At 41.8% G+C, this 25,327-nt stretch overlaps 3 protein-coding genes across 4 annotated transcripts; all 3 read right to left on the minus strand.

The window, feature by feature from the left end:
- Positions 1-658: 658 nt before the first annotated feature.
- Positions 659-3,476, minus strand: LOC146612116 (peroxiredoxin-like 2C). 2 transcript variants are annotated; one of them, XM_085343736.1, is made up of 9 exons: positions 3,300-3,476; positions 3,047-3,140; positions 2,869-2,922; positions 2,629-2,674; positions 2,414-2,541; positions 2,157-2,271; positions 1,151-1,273; positions 936-1,073; positions 659-783 (listed from the first exon to the last, which is right to left on the minus strand). In XM_085343736.1, exons 1-9 carry the CDS (start codon positions 3,406-3,408, stop codon positions 676-678), a joined length of 915 nt encoding a protein of 304 aa, XP_085199862.1. In that variant the 5' UTR covers positions 3,409-3,476; the 3' UTR covers positions 659-675. The 2 variants fall into 2 exon arrangements, with proteins under 2 accessions (XP_085199862.1, XP_085199863.1); XM_085343737.1 differs by lacking the exon at positions 2,629-2,674 and having other exon boundaries at positions 2,414-2,560.
- Positions 3,477-5,283: 1,807 nt separating this feature from the next.
- Positions 5,284-11,027, minus strand: txlnbb (taxilin beta b). Its single transcript, XM_085342894.1, has 10 exons — positions 10,919-11,027; positions 8,655-8,925; positions 8,200-8,291; positions 7,899-8,069; positions 7,084-7,278; positions 6,684-6,803; positions 6,520-6,594; positions 6,338-6,430; positions 5,996-6,091; positions 5,284-5,855 (listed from the first exon to the last, which is right to left on the minus strand). The coding sequence occupies exons 2-10, from the start codon at positions 8,887-8,889 to the stop codon at positions 5,373-5,375; spliced, it is 1,560 nt and encodes a 519-aa protein (XP_085199020.1). The 5' UTR covers positions 8,890-8,925; positions 10,919-11,027; the 3' UTR covers positions 5,284-5,372.
- A 752-nt stretch (positions 11,028-11,779) lies between these two features.
- On the minus strand, positions 11,780-24,400 carry hivep2b (HIVEP zinc finger 2b). Its single transcript, XM_085342595.1, has 7 exons — positions 24,233-24,400; positions 17,865-21,762; positions 17,107-17,264; positions 16,761-16,936; positions 16,507-16,605; positions 15,643-16,418; positions 11,780-14,319 (listed from the first exon to the last, which is right to left on the minus strand). Exons 2-7 carry the CDS (start codon positions 21,660-21,662, stop codon positions 13,900-13,902), a joined length of 5,427 nt encoding a protein of 1,808 aa, XP_085198721.1. The 5' UTR covers positions 21,663-21,762; positions 24,233-24,400; the 3' UTR covers positions 11,780-13,899.
- Between the last annotated feature and the right edge of the window lie 927 nt (positions 24,401-25,327).

Here is a 25,327-nt window from a genome sequence, read left to right on the forward strand (position 1 = left end):
AGTTTATACACTGAAGTTCAAGCTCACTTGATTCACTTAATACAGCAGGATATCTGAATGGCTAAAAAATACCAAAACTAAAATAAAGGCTTGGAGTGACCTTATCAAAATCCAAACTTAAATCTGATTAAGATGCTGTGGCATAACCTCAAAGAGGCCGTACATGCTTGAAAATCCTACAATGTGGCTGAATTAAAACAATTCTTCAAAGAGCAGCAGCCAAGATTCCTCCACAGCGATGTGAGAGACTCATTGCCAGTTCTTGCTAACGCTTGATTGCTGCCAAGGGTGGCACAATCAGTTATTAGGTTTAAGGGCAATTACTTTTTCACATGTAGATTTGGATAACTTTTTTCCCTTAATAAATAAAATAATTTTATTTGGGGTTATCTTTGGGTTATCTTTGTCCAGTACTGACATTTTTTTCATGATCTGAAAGATATACATATGACAAATAAGGAAAAAATGAAGAAATCTAAAAGGTGGAAAATACTTTTTCACAGCACTGTATAAAAAAAAAGTAATACCTTTAAAGCAGTTCTCACAAAATTATCGTTTCAAAGGTGGCTTAATAATCACATTTATCTTAACTTGATACAAAGAATGAATCAGCTGACATCATCTGTTTCTTTTTTCCTTTAATTAAGTCATGCCGTGCATGAAGGATTTTAATATTCACTGTGCAGATAAAATGTCCTCCACTGAGGGTCGGTCTATTGGACTCTGGCAGCGGTGAGAGAACAACACCCTTCCATGTTCGTCCAAAACAAAGTTGCCTCCCAGCTGGAACAAATGACAGTAACGAGAAATTATTCATAAATCTTAAAAGTCTTTCTTTGTGGTGAAAATTTAGTGAATTTCTCTATCACCTCTTAGAATTCATTAATACATAGATAGATGTGTTGCACAAAATAGTCATATTGAATTCTGATGACCTGAAACATGTCGTCTTGAATCCACGGAAGCTCTCGTGGAAACTCCATGTCGTTCGCTACATATTCAGAGTAGATCAGCATGTTACCGAAGTTTAACACTTTCTGCAGAGATGCTCCCAGACCAAATGCACTATACATCTGCAATACCAAACAATGAGTTAATTTATTTATTCATCAAAGACTGAAATGTGTATTGTCTGATGTTGACCCCTGACCTTTCTACTGGGATTCAGCAGCATGTCGTACTGACAGCCTGTTTGCTCTACCCAGTGTGATGCTCCCTCCTGACAGCCAAACGAAATGACCACCACTTGTACTGAGTGTGCATCCAGAGAACTCTGCAAAGTAACATTAGAGATAAAAGTATATGTAAGTTTTATATACTGTACTGGGGGATTTTAGAGATCAGCTGATTGTAGATATTTATGAGAATATCACACTGCATATACACCATGGTGCAGAAGTCTTGAGCCAACAGTTTACTGAAAAAAAGAAAATAGGAACACAGTGTATGGGGCAAAAACAGCATGTGTACTTTGAACTTAGGGCATTCAAAACTCTTCTTTGGATGTTGCTGCCTTTTGTTCCGTTCTCTGGTATCTTAACAGAGAATGGGGGGGGGGGGGGGGGGGGAAGCCTGATAGCCTTGAGGCTATTGTTGGGATTTTGGTGCTATATAAATAAAACTATTGAATTTGATTAAACTGAATGATCAAACACTGCTTCAATAATGAGTCCAGGATGTGGGGAGGCCAGTGTATGCCTAATTATGTTTCATTGTGTGTTTTTCTATCTATCAATGTTTACTTTTACTGCATTAGCAGTGTTTTTGGGATCACTGTCAATCGGACGACTTTCAGATGGTATTATTGTGTGGTGTATCAACATCTGATGATACTTTTCTACATTCATAATACCATTTATTGACAAGAATCCCAACACCACTGATTGAAATGCAGCCCCATATCATGATAGAGTCATGTATTACGGATGACTGTAGATACTCACTACTTTCTCTTTAATGGTTTCCTCTACACACACTAATTACATTTAGACCCAAAACTTTTAAATTTGGGCTCAAGACCTGTTACCACTTTCTCCCTGTTTCCCTCCCTTAAAGACACACTGCACAGCATGTTGAGATATGCAAGGTTTTCACCTTATAACTCTTTGGTAATCATTTTTTTGGTTAAGCATTGTTATTAGGTGTGTGATGTTTACTTGATTCTTCTGCAGATCTTGAACGTGTAGACGGCAGAGCAGACAGGAGAACTGACGGATTAACACCAGCAATATCTTCTTACCTCTCCCAAGATATTTCTGCAGCGTTACTGTTCTGTCAAACACAAAGCCTCAGTAAAATATAAAGGTGCAAAGCAGACAGCACCAATGACGCATAAAAACTGGCAGATATATGAGGTTCATTGTTATGCTTTTTTAATAAGTGTGGAAGCATTAAAGACTTTCATCAAACCCACTCTCCAGTTCTGGCATCGATGAGCGGCGTATCTGGTGAAATGCATTTTGATTGATGATCGACATTGTGTATTTTAGGACTCAGTTGTAGCTCATCATCCAAACGCTGTAGAAAGGCATCCCACTGCACCTGCGGTACATTGGCTGCACTACGTAAAACGACCGTGGTGAGTATGCTTTTTAAAAATATTTTACATTTTGTATTAAAAGAACTCACTTCGAGCTCTTTAAAGTCCTGAAGAGCTTCTCTCAAAGCAGCACAGCTGGGAACATCATGCAGAATAGTTTTCAGGGGTCATGTCAGTTTATTAAGGCTGTGACTTACTGTACTATGTGAATCAGTGATTGGATGCACAGCAATTGTGACAGCACAGGCTACAGCTGATTTGGCCTTTGTCATGTAATCTAGATGATAATACCTCGATACATTGTACAAGTTGAATTTTTGTGCTCTTACTTTGTATTTTTGCTCCAGAGATCCTCTGCATCCTTTTTTTGTTTAACAGACAGGCTGTGAAGCAGAAAAAATGGGCCTGAAATATAACACTTCATTACATATTTTAGCTAAAAATATTAAATATAATAAGGTTTAACAGAAGAGGCTGCTTAGTTAAACTGAAGGTGGGACTTTAGACCTGTTGTACAGAGTTGCACCGGCTTCAATCAGACCCAGCAGTGACTGTTTACGCTCTATGCGGATTTTCTGCCTGACGAATTCTTGGCACGAGCCTGTGCGTCACAAAGTGCATGAAGTTAGCAGCTAACCATCTGTTTCAGAGGATTCTTTATGTATAATGATTGATAGGACTTCTGCAACCCCTGCTCATGCTACGTCCATAAATTGTTTGACGACTGGTGTCTATTTTTATGTACACTTGTGTGACCTACCTTCCCTGCTTTCCTTCTCAGCAAGGTCCAGCAGAGCTTTTCCTTTTTCGACAAAAGATGAGAGAGCTTTTGCACAAGAAATTGCAGTTGAATCCGGTTGTTCTGCCATTTTTCTTTTAAACTCTCCAGCCTCTTATCGGGGACCGCAGTAACAACTGCCTCTGCTTTCTCTCAAAGTCCAGTCTGGCCAAGTTTAGAGCCAAAAGATTTTTGACTGAAGCTCAGTTTAAAGGGGAACGTCACTGATTTGTGACACAAGTGTTTGTTTGCAGGTTTTAAATGACTTATAACAAAACATTTAATCAAAACTGAAATAAAAGCCAAAAAAACAGAAAGGTGAAAGAAAGGAAATAAAATTCTAAAATAAAATACATTCTTTGACATCAAGCCCATTTTATCGTTTAGTTATGCTATAACTGTTCACTGATTTGGTACAGTATCACATTAGGATACTAATAATTGTGTTCACGGGTAATTGGACACTTTTTTTAATGAGCAGGTGAGATCCATTGTTCCATTATTCCATGACAAACTAAGCAGCTAAACGATCTGAAATTGAAGTGCTGAACATTTAGTAGACGTCTCAATATCCATAGTGATGTCAATTGAAGTGAAGGAGACAACATTAGCTGAAAACCAAAATAAACATTTCAGGGACAGAGAGAGAAAACGTAGGAGTGCCCAAATCAACAATCTGGTACAGAGAAGGAATGCAGTGACCAGCTCAGCAACACGAAAAGGTGTGAAAGACTATAAATGACAACTAAAAGTGATGATCACAGAATTATTTCCATGGTCACGAGTGTTCATGCCATCTAACCAAGTCATGTACACTCTCAAAGAGGTAGGTGTTTCATTTTAAAAGTCCACATTTAAGAGAAAGATTGTGTAGAGCAAGGTGCAAACCCAAGACCAGGAAGGACAGATTAAACTCATGAGGAGCCTGAACAGTTCTGAAAAAAATATATATATATTTGGGCAGATGAAACTAATATTACCTTTTCACAAAAAGATGGGAAGAGAAAAGTGTGAAGAAGGACAAAAACAGCTCATGATCCAAAGAATATCACATTATCTGTCAAACATGGTAGAGTCAGTATTATGGTATGGTTCCCAATGGAACTAGCCACCTCTGTTTATTAACGATGTGACTGCTAATAGAAATAGTAGATAAATTATAAAGTGTAAAGGGCTGTCCAGACAGATTTTGCTAAACTAATCAGATACTGTTTCACAGGGCAAATGGATAATGACCCAAGAGAAACCCAAGAGTTTATCATGGCAAAGAAATGGGATGTTCTTCAATGCCCAGGCCAGTCATTTGATGTTGGCCCAATAGACCATGCTTTTTAATTACTGAAGACAAAAATGAAGCCAGAAACAAAATGCATCTGAATGTGTATGAAACAAAGGCCAGAAAAACTGATTATTTTGCTTACGTAATCAGTAATTAGTGAATTTGTAGTTAAATTCATTCAACTTTGGACTCAGTTTTTGTTTTCTTGTGAATTTCTGTTGTCTCTTAGCCCTTAGCTAGCCACCTTAATACTGAAAAAATACAATCTTGTTTGCTTATGTAACAGTTTCCATGCTCACTAGATCCTATCAGGTCCTAGACTGGGTAAAGCGCAGCGATATTGCAACACAAGTAATTAAAGCCAAGACTCTCTACAGAGTGATTCCACAACCAGTTTGTATTTGGATTTGTACTTTTAATATTGGACTTAAAACTTTCCTTTTTGATATACGATTAAAGTTACAGCTACATTAGATGTGCCTGAACATTCGTTTAGATATGCTGCTATAGGCTGAGGCTGCTGGGAGGGGTCTCGTGGTATCGAACTGAGTCTTACAAAACTGTTACTGGAGAAAAAAATGGGTAGTTGGAAAAGCTCTGGTTTGTTAAACAAGTTCTTAATCTGTGTAGTTATAGGTGGAGATTTGCATACTAAAATAAACCCACTTTTAAATGTCTTTACACTAGGATCAGACACTCAACACAGATGTAGCATTTTTATTTTTATTGCTAAGAATCTCACATGATCATGGTTTCTTTTCACAGTGATTTCAACATTAATCAACTGACTCCATTTCCAAATCTCTCTGTTGTTGGTATCCATCTTCGTGGACTTCCTGGTGTTCGCTCTGCTCTATGTGGTTCTCCTCTGGCTCCTTGGTGGGTTCATGTGATTGACTTGTGCCTGTTTCTGTAGGGGCAATGTGAGAGATTGTGAAAGAACTGGCGACCTCTTTCAGAAGGGCTTGTTCAGCCTTCAGTGTAGCCAGTTCCTCGGTGAGCGGACTTGTGAGCGTTGGTGTCCCGGTAGGGGCAGGTGCTGCAGTATTCTGGATGGGCTGATTCTCATTTGGGTCTTCAGGTGTCTTCTCAGAGCCCCCCTTCTCTGATGGATCAGCAGACTTGTCCTCTGGTTGACTGCCAGCTCCATGCACCTTTGCATATAGACTCTTCCTTTCTTCCTGCAAAGCCCTGCACAGATTCTCAAGCTTCTGGTTTTTGATGGTGAGAAGCTCAAACTCCTTTTCCTTGATTGCTTTCTGTAAAAAATATTTTTAACATATTGTATAAAATTTCCTATGGTAAACTGAATTTTTTCCCTGGTGGGTCATATTTTTTTTTTAAATCTATCTATGTATGAGGGTATTAATGAATTAAAACAACAACAAAAAATTCTTACATCTGCCACCATGTCAATAAGATTCTTATTGCAGCCATCAAAGCGAGTCTTCCATGACTGGCACTCTTTCTCCAGCTTTTTCATTTTCTTGGCCATCTGCACAACAACAACAAAAAAAATCATGTTATGCTGCAGACAATCAAAGTATCTTCTAAAAATAGCTGCAACTGAGCAAGTGTAGGATTATAAGGTTTGTCAGTTTTTGAAGTGTTACTGAAAGGCTCATGGGATTCTTTCCTCTCATTTGTATTTTTGTCATCTTTGTCATCATCTTTTTGCAGAAAAACTCAATAATTTAATCTCCTGAAGCAGACTTCAAATATTCTGTAAAACCAAACTTACTTTGTCCATGTCCTGTTTGAAGCTGCTGTAGACACTGGTACTCTTTGTTACCGTGCCCTGGAATTCATCAAACTTCTTGGAGTACATATCAAGCTGAGGAAGAATGGTAACAAAACATTATACTTTTCTCCAGGGAGGTAGAAAAATGATCCAATTTTGCCCATGATGCCCTGATACCATACCTGGGCCTTCATATCGATCTCTTGCTCCTTCATGACCTTCACTTGCAGTTTATATTCTGCTGCCTGTTTCAGCAGCTGTGTGATTTTGAAATGGTAAAGAAAAATGAGCATTAGGGGATTATTACAACAAATCTTTTATTAAAATGCACAACGAAAAAACGTACATGGTCTTTTTCCAGCTTATGCTTCTCCTCTGCTTCCTTCAGCAGCATGTTTGCCTGCGCGAGTTTGGTTTCCAGCAGCTTTTCTTTCAGGTCTCTGTGCTTGAAAACCTTTTCCAGGTTCTGGAAGACATTCAGGTGGATTTATGAGTCGTTTTCACAGAGAAAGCTGTTTCATTTCTCGCTCTGGGAGCCTTTGGCTACATAAAACTGAAATAGTGTAACTAATAAATGTAAGACCTGGGAGAAATCTGCAAATAATTCATGGGCACAGATGTGAGAAGGTTTACACAAGTACAGTTTATCCAGTTTTAATAATGCATGTAGACTGGGAGTACAAATTGGCTTTGCTGTTATGTTATGCGAGTGTCCGTGTGTGTTCACAGTGTAGCAGGATCCATACCGCCTCTCGCTGGTCGTATTGTGAAATGAGTCCCTTCAGTTTTTCTGCAAGAGCGCCGTTCTCCTGACACAGTTTGGTGTTGCGGCTGCTGTGTTCCTCAATTTGAGCCTGAATCTCACTGAGCGTGCCCTGGAAATGGGTGGTGATCTCTTTCCTCTTTAGGTCATCCTCTCTGCACCTCTGCAGGGTCTCCTCCTGCGATTCAAGCATGGGTGTTAGCTTTAAAACCTGCACTGCAAGATGGATATAAATGCTCAACCGTTTTGTTTGTCTTGTGCACCACCACTGACTTATATAATTTGCTATTGCTCCAGCTAGCAGCCATGCAGGAAGCTCATGAAGGAACTGTATCACTGTACAAGAGGAAGCATCCATGATGTTAAACTTATAAAAGAGAGAATGCAAACCCTTTAAACTGAACTGCAGTGTTGTCTGCACAGTTCTTATGATTGTTATAAAGGTGATAGTTGCTAAAGCATCAAAAAGCTCTGAAACTGAGCAGCTCACACCAAAACAATCTTGACTAAAACGTGCTACACTGCAAGCAAAAACATGCATATTTGATCAGGGATCATCGCTAAAGTTCTGCTGTTTTGAACAACACTTGGCTTCACAACAGGAGTTGTGAGGGTGGCAGTGGAATAGGTCAAACTTTGAGCTTTGACATGGCAGCAGATTTTCAGTGCCAGTGATGTCATATCCTGTAGAGCACAAAATATGCTGGGACCACCTGGCACCATAGCTCAACAGCAAATGGCGATTTCGGCATCTCTGATTAGACACTGTTCAAGCAGTGATGTCTGGAGTTGAGCTACCTTTAAAGTCTTGTTATGTCTTTGCAGCTCTCTGCAGAGCCCCTCCAGTTTGCTGCGAGCCAGCACTGCACGGCTGTGCTCGCCCTGCAGCTGGTCCTTCTCCTTCATCACTTGGAGAAGCTTCTTCTGGAGAACTTTCATCTGCTTCTGATCACTGCGATGCTCCTCCAGCTGCAAAAGCACACACACAGTGCCCCATAATAGTGATTATATCTTTTCTCTAGAAACAAACCATAGCTTTGATGAGAGCTACTATATATTTTCTTTTTTTGCTCTCTTCGCCTTTGTTTTATCCACTCACCAGCTCGGCATGCTTCTTGATGATGGCCTGCAGTTTCTCTTCCGGAGAATCGAGTTTGTTCAGACTTTGCATCAACAGCATAGCTTCCTTCCCTGAGCAGCCATACAGAATTTAACCTTAAAAATCAATCATTGCCATAAAGCCAGTTTTAAACAGACTGATACAGAAATTATTGTTGGATGATTTTCTGGGACTTCAAGAACTCTGCTGGTCCATCTTGTGAAAAATCATCTTGGCAGCTGAATGACACAAACTATAAAAGGCATTTGGAAATACTATTTTACCTCCCTCTCTGTTGCAGATGGATGCATTTACACGCGTTACGGCTCTGCTATCACACACCAATCACTTTCAGTACAACCTGGACTTTTGCTGACTTCACTGAATCAAACCCACCTCAGATAAAATCACTAAAACTGTTTTTTTGTTTGTTTTTTCAAAACCACACACAGCACCTAGATTTTTCAGCATCTTCTTCTCCATTTTCTGGTCCTTGCGGGTCTCTGCCTCTTTGACGGCTGTGACCTCCTCCGTGTCCTCTGGCTCAGCTGGAATCTCGGCAGCCTGGTAGGTGCTAATGATGTCCTCCAGCTGTTGGCCCAGGTCCTCTGTCAGGTCAATGTGGTGATCCTCGGCTGGCGATGCTTCAGGACTCGTGGGTGAGCGTTTACTCTCCTGACAAGCCTCCATTTTTCTGAGGTAGTTCCAAAAGGGAGATGGTTGGTTCTGTAATGGAATCCGTACATGTGTAAGAGGCTAAGGATTAGGTTTAAGATAGACTCATGTTTTCCTGTTTAGTGAAGTAGTAAACATGGAGAAAACCAAAGTCACGCTGAGTGTCCATTTTGGTCCTAGTTATTCCAGCTTTGCTATTTGAAGCTTAATTTTACTGATTAATCGATCAGAAATCTGATGAACTCAAATCAGATTTGAGAATTTCCAGCACAGACCTTCATCTCTGCAGAACTTTTTGTCATAGTAGAAAAAGCACAGGTCTTTACAATGATGTCATAATTGACTTTTTCATTCATGTTCTCCAGTACAGCAACACAGCGTTATGGTTAACCATTAAGAAAAGGAGAAGCAAGATAAATAATCACACCTGATTTTCATACAGAGACAGTAAGTAAATGTCTTTCAGTGAATTGGCTGACCCAACACATCAACAGATGTTATTATTTTTTGTAAATAGACACACATAATTCTTTGGTAAAAGACTGTAAAAACTCTGTAACCCTGCTGTAAAGGCTCGGCAGAAAAATGGACTCAAACTTCAACACTACCATCAAGTTCTTTGGACATTGGCTGCTTTTTCGTTCATTGGGTTGTTTGTTAAGCAATTTAAAACTAACCCAAGAATCATTTAAGTATAAGAAAGACTCAAGGGGTGAACAAATGTGTTTACATATACTGTAATAAACAACTTTGAACAGATCGATTTTAATTTGTATCTTCAGGCCCTTTGTTACTAGCACCCTGTCACAAAAACACATAATTTGTTCTCATTTCTTACGTCAAATCTTTTTTTTTTTAAAAAGCCAAAGATAACACAATAATTTGACAATAAGCTTTACACCAATAAGGTGATTGACAAAGAGCTGTTAGCTGAAAACATATCTCAGCATGCCGAGTAGTTTTTACTTAAAATTCTGAGTAAACTGGACAGGTGGAGGACAAAAGAAGTGCTAGGCCTACAAAAATATCTCCAGGAGAGTAATTTTCTTAGAAATAGGAAAACGTCCGGCAAAGACCTGACACAGGACCTGAGAGATGTATGTAGACCTTCATTTGATGCATTTGCATCCTTCAATGAGGATGGAGAAAAATTCCAGAGGAGTAGTTAAAGAAACTAAGAGTTCAGACTCCTGCTGAAGAATAATGGTACAAACGTTGTTTTTAATTCTTTGTTTCCGTGTATCTTGACACGTTTCAGTAAATCAACGCACTCGTTTTTTCCATTTTTTGCAAAACAAAGAAATGAATGGTGGCCCGAGTTTTTCTTGGTTTTGAGACCATCTTATATTTACTGTTAAGACAGGCAGCCATTTTTACGACAAAAACAATAATCACTTAAAGTAATACTAAAGCTCATTAGTGAATAATAAATATAATCCCCTATCGAGTCCTTGCGTTTCTCTTGCGTTGTACGGGCTTGCAGCCAGAGCCTGTTTATGTGCATAAAAATTAGTGCAGCCTTCACGCTGCCTGTGCTTTCACAAGCTGAGCACATGGCACCTGTTCCAGATCCACAGGCTATTTTAAGAACTTCTTAATATGGGCACGTTATTTATTTATTTCTTATCCACTCTTATTGATGTCAGTGGTTGTGCGCAGTAAAGTCTTGTTTTTCAACTATTAATATTCAATAAAAACACAAATGTTACATAAGCAACCCCCGTCGGCACGCAGTATATTTCTAGGAGGTTAAAGTTACCTTTAACACAGTGTATGTAACACTGTGGCTTTAGTGAGCCATTACTTTACTTTAACATAAATATTACTAAACGCATTCACAGACTAGACTAGCCTCACTGCCGTCAAGAGCTTCTCGCCTCTAACAAACTTGGCGAAGATTGCATCCATCAAATTCAGAGAGGCACTCATTAGTACGTTAAAGAAGACGTTTTGAAACACATCCCAAGCACAAGAGTTAACCTTTTAAACTATTAAAGCCTAAATATCCCTGAAGAAGCAGGGCAAGGAGCAAACAGGGTCTTACCAGGACCAAGGGCCAGAGGGAGAAAAGGAAGAGTGTCGAGGGGCTTGGACAGGCTGCCACCAGCTACAACAGCTGTGATAAGACCACCTCAAAATAAACCAGAGGAGCACAGCTCACTCTGAACAGAGAGAGGGAGTACAGAGATACTCCACAGCACACCTCTATTAAAAACAACCCACGGGCCTCCTCTGATTGTAATCTTAACGGGAATTTACCCCAAGAAGCACCTGTGTTCACGCTAACAATGTATGAATGCAATAAATCTTCTGGTAAAATCTTTAGCAGCCATTTTATGTGGTGTCTTTGAACCAATGCAGCACTCGTTTTATTTTAGGCAAGGTTGCTGTTAACAGCCATATAATTATTCTAACAAATGGGCCTGACAAGCCTGGTGACTGAGCAGGAGACAGGGGGGGAAAAAACCTTATGTGTCTCTGTGATTGGCCAGAATTAGAACAGACCTCCTCCCCCGACCCAGAGAAGAGTGGCCGAAAAAATGTGATTTTCTCATTTCCTTGCTTATACATGCTTCACACATGCAGTAAAGTGCACCGCAAATGCTGCTGATACACAACAAAGTGTGTGCGAATGTGGTTCAATATTAGTCACAAGGTGAGAGCTATTTTTGGAAGCGTTCATTTATTTTTCCTCTCCCGTGTTATGACTGCAGTAATAATTCTTCACCAGAGGATGTCACTGGTTGGAGATTCTCCAATTTTTCACTGTACCCTGAAGATAAAATGTGAGCGATTTCATCTGAAAACCTTCTCGTGCGAGCTCTAATTTAAACAGCGGTGAATAATGCAGGAGGAAAGGTACGGAAGCCGTGAAATAAGCTGCGACACACATTTTTGGGTTAGAATTATATTCTTTTAAAACAATTTTGAATTTAATCTGAAAAAGTAGAGCACCAAACAATAAATTCCTCATAGCATAAAAGAGGCACTCCGTCCTGACTAGCCAGATTTGATGCAAATAGCTAAACAACAGATTGGCTACTGAGGTTGTTTTTTCCCTCCTCGAAAAAATCTTAGCTTAGAGGTAAAATGATTTGTCCTCTGTGTGTTTTACAGGATTTCCATAGACATGAGAGGCACAATGCAGTTCAGTATATATGAATACACAATTTAAAAAAAAACACAAAACACAATCTGAATACATAATGTATGCTAAAGCAAATAAAAGGCTTCACTTTCCCTTCACATTTTATGAGCTATGTGCACAACAAATGAAAATACACAACCGTGAAATCAAAGCTACATACACCTTCAGAAAGGAAAACACAAAATTAAAGCAGTGCACCTATAAATCTTTTATGTAAACATGAGTGAACAAAGTGTTGTTGTGTTTTTAAATTTCGAAGTCTCAAAAACGGATAATCACTTAAAGATGTGAGTACATTTTTTTTTAAAAAGATGAGACACGCTGTGTTAGCAATCAGCCTCATTAAACCTCTGCCATTACATCAGCTGCAGACATTTTACCTCTTAAAGAGATATAAACAATCCACATAAAAAGTTTTCAGAATTCAACACTGCAAAAATAGTTTAAATCATAAAAATACACATATATATATATACAGAGAAGAAGTAATGCATTTGGTGAATGATTACTTACATTGTGAGCTGAAGCACAGTAACAGTCATGCTTATAACGTCATTACTTATATTGATTCATCCAGTTACACTTGAAATGCAAGAAAATGTACTATTGACTGATCATTGTAGCCCCTTGGATTTGTGTGCAACGTGTTTTACACAATGAGAAAAGAAAAAAAACAACTGGAATGTGTCAAAAATCACAAGAGAACAAACTGTGTTTTACTCCCCCATTTCCTCCACTGACCGAGTCAGTTAAAACATCAAAGGTAAAAGGATGAAAGTGCATCTTTAAAACTCATAAAATGCTCATGGTCATCTGTATAAGCAAGAAAAAAAACTGTAGAGACGACATGAGATCAAAAGCAATGCCAGCGTAGCTCACTGCATAACTGCATCACTGCTGCATAAGTACAGATATACCATATAAATAGTAGTCAAATATTTACCAGTATCAATAAGTGCTTACGTTCTAATATATAAATACATCTTACAGTATTCATAATTACATAATTACCTCCTCTATTGTTGTGCAATAGCAAATCCCATGCATTTTTACCAAGATAAAAACCACAACATTAAGAAAATTTGCAACATAGGAAACTTTTTTTTGTTTCTTTTAAGCTTGTTTCACATAAATAAAGCCGACGGGGCGAGAAAGAAAAAGCTGTCCTCTGAGCAAAATAAAGAGTACCTCGACTGCTTTCCGTAGTTCTCGCTCTGATAAAGAAATGAAGAAACGCAAAATAAAGGCACAGACCCTCGCTGCTTGATCAGAAGCACCAAACTGCACAAGAAGCGTCTACTTAAAATTTGGTCAGACTGTTTCATAATACACATACTTTTCCCCTTATAAATAGTCTTTATTTACTGCACTACTGCATCACACCTTGATATGATTACATAAACAACAGTCTATTTTCAAAGTACACACAGTAAAATACACTGTTTGTATGTATCTAAGAAGGAGTATATGTTAAGGACATTTGTACAGAATTCATAAATATAATTTATGTGCAATTGTACGCAAACTACTATGTCAGACAAAGGCATATTAGCAGAATATCTTTCCGTATTGCACCTGAACCCATTAACGCAAAAAACACCCTGCTGCTCGTCCAAGTTTTCCAAAAAGCCTCTGAAGAGAAGAGCTCATCAGATGCGGTGGCCTTCTTCTTCACTGAAAAGATATGACCTCCACTCATATTATCCACTTAAGAAGATGTCTCGGGTATGTGCAAGACCAGAGGAAGTGTTATTATATTGCCTCTAATGGGATAAAGATGAGGTCATGTGCCTAAAGGGCAGAAGGTGACAAGGTCGCAGGTGTAGCAGGGAGGTGTCTTTTCCTTGATCAACCCGAGAAAACAGACAATGACGGTTCTAATGAGGGTCTTCTGTGGTAATCTTCAGTGAGGCGATGGCTTTCAAGCAGGTCTGTACATTCTCCTCTTGTCCGCTGTCTCCGACTTCGGGGTCGAGGCTTTTCTCCTGAGCGGCCTCGTGGCAGGACAGCTGGCCGTGGCCTCTGATGTCCTCTCCTTCTGTCTCAGGACTGAGGACAGATCCCTCCCTGCTGCTGCAACATTGGCCTTCGCTGCTTTGGGGGCTTGGCGCCACAGAGGGGCTGACATCAGTGCTGGAGGAAGGTGGGGAGTGTAATATCTGGAGCCCGCCAACAGGAACAACGGGGAGCAAACTGTGGGCCTGCTGCTGGGAGTGAAGAGGGAGGTGGCTGAGGATGTTCTGATGATGAGAACTGGCAGCACCAGGCAGACTGGAAGCCAAGCTGCTCCTTTGGTCCTGGAACGACACATTGGCAGAATTAGCGGCAATTTCAGCATCGCCAAGATAATTTCTCATGTGAAAATATCTTAGTTAGAAATCATGAAGTAATGTGAATGTTGAAAAATGAAAGCACTCAGAGAAGAAAAAACTTCTCTGCCAACAGAATATTCTACTACTTGTTCTTTCAGTGCAAGAAAAAGAAAATGTATGTGTGCTTTTCTTTTAACTAGTGAAACACAAATAGCTAATTCCATGCTGAAATATACACTGGTTGCTAGGGAAAAATGTGTAATCTTTTTGAGTCTTGGTGAGTGGTTGCTGGCTGTCGCTAGGTGAAAACAGTCGCAAAAAAGGTGATGCACCAAAAACCTCCCTCCACTAGCAGATTGCTTTGGCAAAAGTTTGTATTTACAGTTTGAGTCACATTCTTCGCTGCTTCACTGCTTCTTGACAAGTTTTTTGAGAGTTTTGCACCTAAGTTGGCATCTTCCATGCTAATTATGCACAACCTGCTAACGCTAAAAGCAATCACAAGAAAGTTTGTGGCATAGCATCATAAGTTTCACACTAGCAACTGCCAGCAACCAGTCGCCAACCATTTGTGGGGTACACAGTTTTCTGAGGCAACTGGTCATTACCATTGGGTAATTGACTACCCTCTTGGCCTGGTTGAATCAGACTTTTGTAATCAACTTAAAAGCAACTGCCAGCAACGTTCAGCAACAGTTGGGGGATAGCCTGTGTGACTAGGGCATTAGGGGAGAATAGTCTTCACTATTGGTAACAAATGCTAAAGATCAGGGTGCGCTAACTGTAGCAAGTGTCTAATCTGCTGAAACACTAGTATCGACCATACAATGCCAGGTCATGATAGCACAACATTAGCTAGACAACAGTTGTGCTTTACAAGCTAAGTATTTACTGACTTGAAAATGACTAAATTAAGGCAAAAAAAAAAAACTGTCCCAAAAGAAAAAATGGCGATGGACTCGACACGCCACCTGCTAGCAAGAGTTAGCATGCTTGTTTGCTAAGCTATAATTTTAAACATAGTTACCATTTTAACTGTGCCTAGATTAATATCTTATGTTGTTTGAGTTAGATAAACTAGTAGACAAGAATATAACATTTCTGAAAAATTTCTTAAATACAGTGTATGAAAATATTTTTGTTTTTACACCACACACGGTCCATCTACATGTACCCAGATTCATCAAAATTTAACAAAATAATTTTTAGATGCTGTTCTATACACTTGAACAGATTAACAATAAGTCCTTAAAAGCTCTTTGTTTGTGTTACACTTGAACTGGCTGCAGAACACGCTGTGCTACTTACCATCTCCATTTCAAAGGCTCCTTGGTACTGAGCCATCTCCATCTTTGCTTGGTGTCTGGTTTTGTCACCGCTGCCTTTATGTTGGTGTGAACCTCTGCGTGGTGAAACGGCTCTTAACACAACCCTCTGCCTGCCTCTGACTGAGGATTCCCGCTTTCCAGCAAGCTCTATGCCGGGAGACATGGGCCGTTCAATTGAGACCGGGGAGGGATGCTGGATGGGTGTGAAGCTAGGTGAACTGGGCCTCAATGAAGAGGTATCCCATCTGGGAGAGGAGCGACCACGTGGCGAAAGCTCCCTCCTTGGGGACGGGTAACGTAAACGTGAAGGGGAGGGCTCCCTGATGGGAGACTCCCAGCCAGGAGAGAGTAGACAAGATGAATAAGGGTCAAAAAGGAAGCTGCTGTGATCTGGAGACAGCATGGTCAGAGAGTCTTCATCCACGGATTTCTCTCTCTGGTCGTTTGCAAGAACAGGACGATGATCCAAGCTCGTACGTCTGCCGGAGGGTTGCTGACTGACATCAACTCCGGGCAGAGATGTGAGGGAGCAGCCGTGGATGGCAGCAGTGGCTGAGGTAACTCCACACGGCTGAGGACTCGTGCTTCTTGAATGTAACTTCGGAGTGGAATCACCCTCGTATTCATCGTCCTCATCGTCATCTTCATCGATTTCATCAGCTTCTTCATCCATGCCGTCGGAGTCCTCGGCGTCTGAGAACTGATGTTTGGTCGTCACAGCCACCTCTGTCTTGGACTTTTGTTGCATGTCGTCCACTTGAAATGAGAAACACATTAGTTTATCTGGATTTGTTGCAGTGACAGCTGGGCATATCTACAACACTTACATACATCCCAGTCTTACCATGTTCCTGTATCTCTGTCTCATCCATCGTCACTGACACTCCCAGTTCAAGACACTTCTTCATGTGCGCTTTTGACTTCATGTGTTTAGTTAGGTTTCCTGCAGAAATAAGGCAAATTTGTTGAAATTAAACACAACAGAAACTGAACTTTCGTACATTTCAGATGCTTAAAAAAAAAGTTAATCTAACAGCTTTTTTTTATCACTGCTACAGCTACGATAACTCACTACTCTGTAAGAAAAAAAATGCTTACCTTTAGTTTTAAAAGCAAAGTTGCAAACCCTGCAGATATACGGCCGCACATCCGTATGGGTCCTGATATGTTTTTTCAGCATGCTTGGCTTCTTACAGCGAATACCACACTCCTCACATATGTATTTACCCCGGCCTCGACCTCTAACATATACATAGTCTTCATTGGATTTGTACCTGAAAGAGAGAGATTCATTTCTAATAAAGAAATGCAAAAAAAGCACAGTCGTAAACTGCAAAAAGAGCGTGGGCCAACAGATACTTCACATACTAGCACTCTAATATATCCGCTGCATATGCAGTCAGCAGAAGTGACGAGTGTAATGGTAAATAATATCTCGACTGACCCTCCTTCAAAGATCTTAATTCGTGTTGGCATAGTCTGGGTTGTGGCAGCCTCCCTCTCTTTCCACTCTTCCTTGGCAGTTTTCACTCTGCAGCTGATGTCTTTCACCTTCTTTCCGTAGGTGACGTCCACCTCTTTGGGCTCCGGTTTCCTCTGCAGCTGAATCAGATGAACAAACATTGTGTTAACATCCTTTTTAAGTGGACACCATATCGACAGTGCAACGCGATCCCACCAATATTGTATGTCACACATGGCATTGCACAGCATGTTTTGCAAACATGAACTATGCCACTGCTGGGGAAAATCCCAGCACAGGTAACTCTGATCTTAATGTTAAATTTATGCTTTTTATCCACTGAGCACAGTGGAGAAAAGTACCAAGATTTGGACTTAATAATGACCTTAATATAATTATAATATCTGGTATTTTTATCTTCAAGACATATTTTTTAAAATCAAGACCATTTGGTGATTCATAGTTAAATATCATTATCAGCACCAAGCAAATGCTCGTTCCAGGATCTTTCCAAGGAAACCTTCTGTCAGTTGATTAAAGTGTGCAGTTTGCCAAATTCTGGGTATTAAGGTCCTTAAAACTTTCTGCATTTTAAACAGTTATCTTCTCATAATTATTTCTGATTATATCAGTGATTACTGATATAAGAGGTACAATAAATAAGGCTTTAATTCAATATCTCAACAGGTGTTTAAAACACCAGTACGCCTTTGATAGAAAAGACAGGATTATTTTCTTACCTGTTCCATGGTCTGCCTCCACAGGATGAGTGATGAGACCAGTTTCCCAGTACCAGGCTGGCACATGGCAGCCATGGTGTATATAACCTTGTCTCCCCTCTGTCTGGACTGCAGCAAAGCCAGAGCAGAGTTGGTGCTCACTTCAAGAGGGTTCGGGTTATGGGAACTCACACGCCAGGTGGCGTACACAGATGAGAAAGGGGCGGTGCTGTGAGAGCAGCTCGGCGTGGTGTAATTGAGATAACACCAGCTCACACCTGTCGTCGTGCGAAGACTTGGAAACTGAGATAACAGTCCTGAATGCTCAGAGTCTGACATCAGGATGTCTTGACTGGTTACCAGCTGTGCCACTATATCCATCTGCACTCGTTTCTCCGTGCCAGCTTCTTTCACTTCACTGACTGATATCATGGCGTAAGGAGGCGAGCTTGCATCCAGGGAGCTGCTTTCCATAACTGACTCCGCGCCGTGGTCCGTGGCCTCGGCCTCTTTTTGCTGAAGTGTGATAAATTTACTCCTGCGTGAGTCATTCTGAGCATGAAGTGTTGGTGCACCCTGCATCCCTGACCTGTGCCCCTTCTCTTCACTCAAATTACATTTTCCCAACTCCACCGCACTCAGTTCCTCTACAATCTGCCCAAACATTCTCTCCTCTTTCACACGTTTTTGCTGCTTGACCTCCATGAATAGGTCCAGGCTGCTGGCAGGGGATAGCATCCGTTTGTTTGCGCCACCACTGGAGGCATTAGTGGTTGAGATAGTTCTGGAGGTCAGAGAGAGAGGGATGCCTGTCTTGAGCTTGGCTGAGGACAAATCAAGGGCCTCAACATTGAGGGTGTGTGTTGTAGGTGGTTTTGTATGAGCCGATATGTTATGAGAATCGAGATTCCCAGAAATTCTTGAAATCTGACTCTGAAGGGTGGACGTAGTGGAGCTAACACTGTCATAGTGATTGTCAAAAATCTGTGACACTGAGGTGTATGTGATACTACCGTAGGATGGAACATGAGTCTGAATTCTTACGGGAACCATCAGGCTCGGATGTGCAAGCTGAGGAAATGTACTCCCAGCTGAGAATATTGGCAAAGTCTGCGGCAGGATAGTGGCGGCAGTGAATGAAGGGGAGATGCTGCTGAGATACTGTGGAAACACTTGTGATGTTACTTCACTATCCATATTCAGTGACTCCTGTCGCACTAAGTTTCCCCTCCTTCTCTCCTTCACAGAGTTTATGTCCACGTGTCTAACTTTGGATGTTGGAGAAAGACTGCCATAGTCAAATGATATGCTGCGCAACTCTGGGAACTCCTTGCGCAAGTTACACGGCGCCTGCTCTGAGGAGGAGCGTCTCATTTCATGTTGTTGACGCTGGTTGAGCACTGAGAGGGAGTGCCCACTCCCTGGCACAGCTAACAACTCTAATGGTTTGCCAAATTCATCCTGCCTGGCGGGAGAGACTGACTTCAAGCTCTCTTCCCTGTCAAACGATAAGGTGGAGCTGTAAGATAAGTTGCTGTCTTGACTGGGGCTGCGGGACAGGCTAGTGCAGGCCGACTCAAAGCTAGATTCACCAGAGGAGTGCTCAATATCAGCTAAGCGTAGCCTTTTTTTCTTTGGAGGGAGTTTTTCTGGAGGGAATTGTGCTAAAGTTTCACTCCTTTGAGGCCACTGAAACTCCTCCACGTGCTTCTCTGGCTCCTTCACCTGCACCTCAGGAGCTTTTTCTGGACTATCAGGCTCTACTGTGACTCTAATTTCTGGGACTTGTATGTTAGACTGCCGCACGAGCTTGGGACCTAATTGAACCGACGCCCTTAATCTACTGTCACTTCGCTCCATCTCATATGATTCAGAGGCCTCCATAGCTTGATATTTGTAAGATTCTGAATGTTCAGAGTAAGGCCTGTTTATTGAGTTTGTGTGCTGGATAACTGAAATTACATTCCCTAAGTTTTTTCGAGCAGACACTTCAGGGCACACCGATATGTCCATGTCACACCTGTCCATCTGTGAATGGCCTTTCTGTAAAGCCATAATGCCCAGTGCGCCTTGTTTTACATCATAGTCCTTGCTTGAATCAAACATCTCCTCACACGGTTCATGATGGCCTTCATATTGACCCGACAAATCCTCCTCTTCCCTTTTTTCCTTCCGACGCTTGCGCGTTGCCAGTTCCATCGCATGCCTCTGATGGCTCATACTAGGCACCACAGAAGGGTAGCTTTCCATTTCCAGTCCTGAGGGTGAAATGCCACTCTCACTAATCTTTCCATGACTGTCAGTGTCAGTATGGCCATCTTGTGCGGATAGTTCGAAAGCGGCTTGCCGCCTGAGTCTCCTCATGCCGCCGGTGCTTGTTCTTTCATCAAACGAGTGACTGCCTCTGAGTGCTTGAGGCATAGTCAGACAGACTGCTGAGGATGTTGGCATTGAGTTGCTTCTAATCAGAGGCCCCACATCAGAGCTAGCATCTAATAGGGGTTCTTTTACCTCTTCCCTTGTGAACGATTTTGTGTTTATTTTGATTGACTCAACTGTGTCTTTTTCTTGCGTGAAAACACGGGAGACGCCTTTCTCTGAGCGTTTGCTGGTATATTCACTCGTGTCTGTGCTACAAACCGCAAAAGCTGTAGCCTGCTTAGGGCTTGGCCGATAACACTTTCCAAACATAATTTCTTGGTAGGACTTTGCGTTAGTGTTCGGAGGGCCAGTCTGGTGCTCAGCACTCTCAGAGCGAGAGAAGTACCCGGAGTCCGTGCTGCCCTTGCTAGACTGACTTGGGAGGGACAGATTGTGGTCAGAGTCACTGCTTCTTTTTTCAGACAGCCGGAGTGCCAGCCTCTGTTTGATTGTGCAAGATTGAATTGCACGACTAGCCTCGGCAGCAGCAGAAGGTGCATTGATTTCTTGGTGTTGGGATGAACCATCCTGAGCTGACATTGACGTGGCTCCCTTTTTCTGAGCAATGAGATTTAGTACTTTTACAGCAGTGTTATCTGATCCCTCCATTGGAGAGTCCAGCAGCAGCAGCGGGTCATTAAGAGTGTCCTCGTCCGTGTCTGTGCTTTGCTCAGCATCAGAGAATAGCTCTCCTTCCCCTTCAAAAGACCCTTGGTCTGTATTGGCATTGTACGAACCGAGTTCTGAGAATGGCACCGTTCCAGCTTTGACTGAGTGAGCATGAGACTTTCTGTGTTTGTACAAATTACTCTTGGTTTTGAAGGAGAACCCACAGGGAACACATGGGTAGGGTCGTTCCCCTGTGTGCGAGCGAATATGTTTCTTAAGCACGCTGGGTTTGGCACATGCCCTTCCGCAGTAATCGCAAACATACTTCCCAGGCTTTTGTGGTTTCTGTTCCACCTTGCACACCGTTTCTGTAAGTGGATCCATCCCTGAATTTGAACATTGTTGTTGGACTTCAGGTGAGCTGGGGGACTTCCTGTGAGATGTGGGTGCTGGGGACTGTGTAGAAGCTTTCTGTCTGCCACTAGAAAACTGCTTTGTGGACTGTAGTGGGTATGAGGATACCTCATAATCTGGATGGCTTGTGGACTGAGCTTGAGGGTGCTGATCTTCTAATTGCAGTGATTTCCCTGAGTCAGACATTTCTTTGAAACCACATGTATCTTTGCTCTGAGCTTCTTCTAGTTTTTGGTGCCACCCTTTGGCTTCCAATTCGACTGGTGGTCTCCGCCTACTCTGTGCAACCTCCGATGAGCATTTTTTCTGTGCAGCGTTTCTGTCCTGACCCTCAGTGGAGCTTTTTACCCCTGCAGTAGTTTCAAGTGACTCCATGAATCCAGTGTCACTTCCTTTGCGATCGATTTTCAAGGACAATAACTGTTATGTAACTTTAGTAATATTAACATACATGTGAATTGCAGGGAAGGGTCATCTGAAAGAAATAAGAAAGAGTCGTTAGGATGCAATAACATGAACTAGGACCACATAAATATGCACGAAGATTATCGTGACAAAATAAATGAGGCAGGAAAGTCTGTGTGTGTGTGTGTCTGCGCTTGAAATTGAGAGCTATTCAAGGCTGTTTCCCAAAAGTCCTCCTAATAAAACTGGAGTATAAAATTCATAATGAGCTCCATCACAGCAGGAATGGAAAAGCTGGGTCTCTTTACCAAGGTAAACCCTGGCACCTAATTTTCTGAAGCTCTGTGAATGTGCATATGAAGAGGTATTTAACTCTTTGCACCTTGAAAGCCTACTAGGAGTAACCCTCGAAGGTCCCTTCAGACCTGAGTGGTTTCTGTCATATTTCAGGCCTCCTTATGGAACAAAATCACTGGGTGAGTGAAAGTGGTCTCTGCCCATGTATCTACCAAACCACATATTTACTATTATATACTGAAGTGTCAAAACTGATCATTAAGGGCACAGGTGAGGTTGTCAAATGATGTCCTCATGGGGAAACAAGCCAGTACCGTAATGTGGAATGTCACTTTTATTCAAACATTTGTGCACCGGGTCACCATCACCCCATCCCGAGTTAGAGGTAGTGTTCAGCTTTTGATCAAATTTGAATCTTTTTGGAAAAATTTAAAAAATAACTGCAATGTATTAAAATTAATCTGAAAGGTAACATGATCTAGTTTGTAAAAATTAATCGATTTGTATGGCTCATAACACAAAGCTACATTGTATAGGTTGCCACTGGGTGTTACAACAGGTCAAAGGGAATTAATAAATTCAGTTTTAAACTCACTTGTTCAGCCGTGGTCGACATTATTGGCAATTATGGGAATAAAAACTAGACTGAACCGAAGAACAGAAGACAAGACTGTTATTGGAAGTAAGCATTTTTTGAAGTCTGGTATGTGTGCTGAAGCATGCCAGTCGATAGTCTTAAATCAATGGCAATGAAGTGTAATGAGTCCGCCCGCACCTTTAAAGCCTTTTATCTAAATCCAGTATCATTTCATATCACCTCCAGTGGGATTCAAGGCTTCCAACCTATCTGAGTCACTAGTGTCCGTCTCCACAGTGAGCCGCACAGGACCACACTCTTCACTGTAGGTAAACATGCAGGACTCAAGCGAGAAACATCATGATGCCTGTGGCTGAAGTGAACTGGTTACACTTTCACTTCATACCATGGGGATGGATGGCCATCTGAGGGCACATCAGTTTCATCTTCTCAGTATCAAATGCTGTGTCCTCCCTAACGACGTTATGTAATTTTATCTGGTACAAACCCTCTGAGTTCCCTTTAATTAGGACATTCTTTGACTCTCACTCTCTTTCTCTCACTCCCTTTCTTTCTTTGTTAGCACACCACCACGCTGCTCAAGCATAAAAACCAGAGGATATGAATCCAAGGTGACTCTTGAGATGCCGAGAGACGCTCGAAAGCAGCGGTAAAGATGATAATCTACCTTTTGTGTTCTTATCCAAACGCCCATTCCCCTCTTTGAGCTCATCTTTGGGGTCTCTGCTGTCAGACAGATTTGAACGCTTCCTCCACATACAGGAAAAATAATGAAGGCATATGAAGGATGGTGAGGAGGGGAGGAGGTGGAGGGGCAGCTTTGGATTGGAATGATCCATGTTTCAACGGGGAGGTTTAGAGAGGTAAACTAAGCTGGAGGGTGCCTGGGGGTAACAAAAATTCAATGGCCTGGTAGGGAGCTCCCTTTCAAGGTCGATCTGACCTCATTGCTTAGTTTCCATCCTCTGTGAGCCACCAGAGGAGGGAAGAGGGGAATATAGGTGCAGAGTGACAATGAGATAAGACCCTCAGAAACAATGCATACCTTTGAACTGAGCACGACAGGGAGGAAACAGAGCCATCACATTCAGAGTCTCATTGACAAGTCTCTGAGCGCATTCAGACTTTTCCAAAAAAAGAGTGGGCCAGCGCACCTTTGAAAGCCAAATTCCTCTCACTCCTGGCAACAAGCGCTAACCTAAACGAAAATATGTGACACAGCAGCAATGACGTGCAACAACAGGAGGCAGGTGGGTGGCAGTAGGTGTGCTTCGGGATGACTGTGGGCTGACTGTGGTACAGTATGTCCGCATGGATGGAGAAACGTCTCTGTGGAGACATTTATCTGAACCGCACATTCGCTGGGCACATCCCTTCACACACAAGGGAGCACGGTGAGCTACGGGAGAGCATCGTTATGCCGCTGCATTACATCATTAGGGGCTAAGTTGGCCATTAAAGGGAACGGGGCTTGAAGTCTCACGCTGACAACAAATCCATAAATATCATAAGGAGACGGTTGGCTTTAAAGTCCTCTACGACAGCATGCAGAATGAACCAGCAGCTCTCTCACTGTGATCGGAGTGACACACAGCACACACACAGCAGCTGGCATTCAAATATCAAATATAATCCTCATACAAACCTGACATTTGAATAGTCCCCTGTCCCATATCGGCAGTCACATGTGACATTCCTCATACTGCATAGTCCGTCTCTCCATTCTCCTCATGTCCGGGTGGCGAAATATGAAAGAAACGAGCGAGGTAAAAGTCCCATCAGTCGCGAAGCTGCTGGCCGACTGGATGTACATTAGAAGATCTATTGATGCGAGCTAGTCACCAGAGAAAATACCCAAGCGTGACGTGCGGACCCAGGCACAAAAATAGCAAAGGGGCCCAGAGAGGGATACACAACAGCCCACGTTTAAGGGCGCTTTTCCTCTCCCTCTCCCTCTCGTCTCTCCGTGCGCTTCGCACACTCCGCACACAAAGTGGGGAGCGAGGCTGTCATGATCCAAAGAGCTAAAGCATCACCCATCCCTCACAGCTCAAATTCATTCAGGTACACATATTCATTAACTATTATTATCTATGTAAAATGCGTCGGACAGTCGGTAGGAAGAAATGCAAAAGCGCTCGGCTGAAAGACTCTAATCATATGGTGCAGCGAGCTCTGAATGTACATCTCCTACAGCGTGATCCTATTCAGCGTGTGCATACGGAGAGGAACTCAATGAATGTGGCTGGCTGCGAGGCTGCTGCAAAAATTAGACATGTTCTCTGAATTCTGAGACACCCACAAGCCCCGTTCAGAGCCAGTTCTTCCCGTCAAGACAGGATTTGCTTTGTGAATGGAGAGAGTCTGATGAGGGGTGTCATTAACGCGGCAAAAAAGGAAAAAAAAACTAGGACAATACTGCAGATTATGTGCAGCTGCGAACCTCATCTTGTGAATCACATGTGCGAGTTTAGTTGGTGCCATTTGGAGCCTTTGCATTAATGCATCAACTCTGCAGTGAATCTTAAAGACTTCCTCTGAGCAAGATTCAGTAAGAATTAGTGTCTCTTGGGCTGCATTGTTATAGTCTGAGCTTTAATTTTGCAAAACAAGAGAAGAAAGACTAATTGCTTAATTCTATTAACGTAGCAGTTACAACTACAGTTTAATGTATTTACTGTTTGCATGTAACCCTGTTACACATAAGCCTGTTGCTTATAATTAAATAATTGCCTGTGAT

Source organism: Diplotaxodon limnothrissa, linkage group LG19, assembly GCF_057381915.1.
Source record: "Diplotaxodon limnothrissa isolate DT_005_m linkage group LG19, D_limnothrissa_male_GT1.1, whole genome shotgun sequence".
NCBI lineage: Eukaryota > Metazoa > Chordata > Actinopteri > Cichliformes > Cichlidae > Diplotaxodon > Diplotaxodon limnothrissa.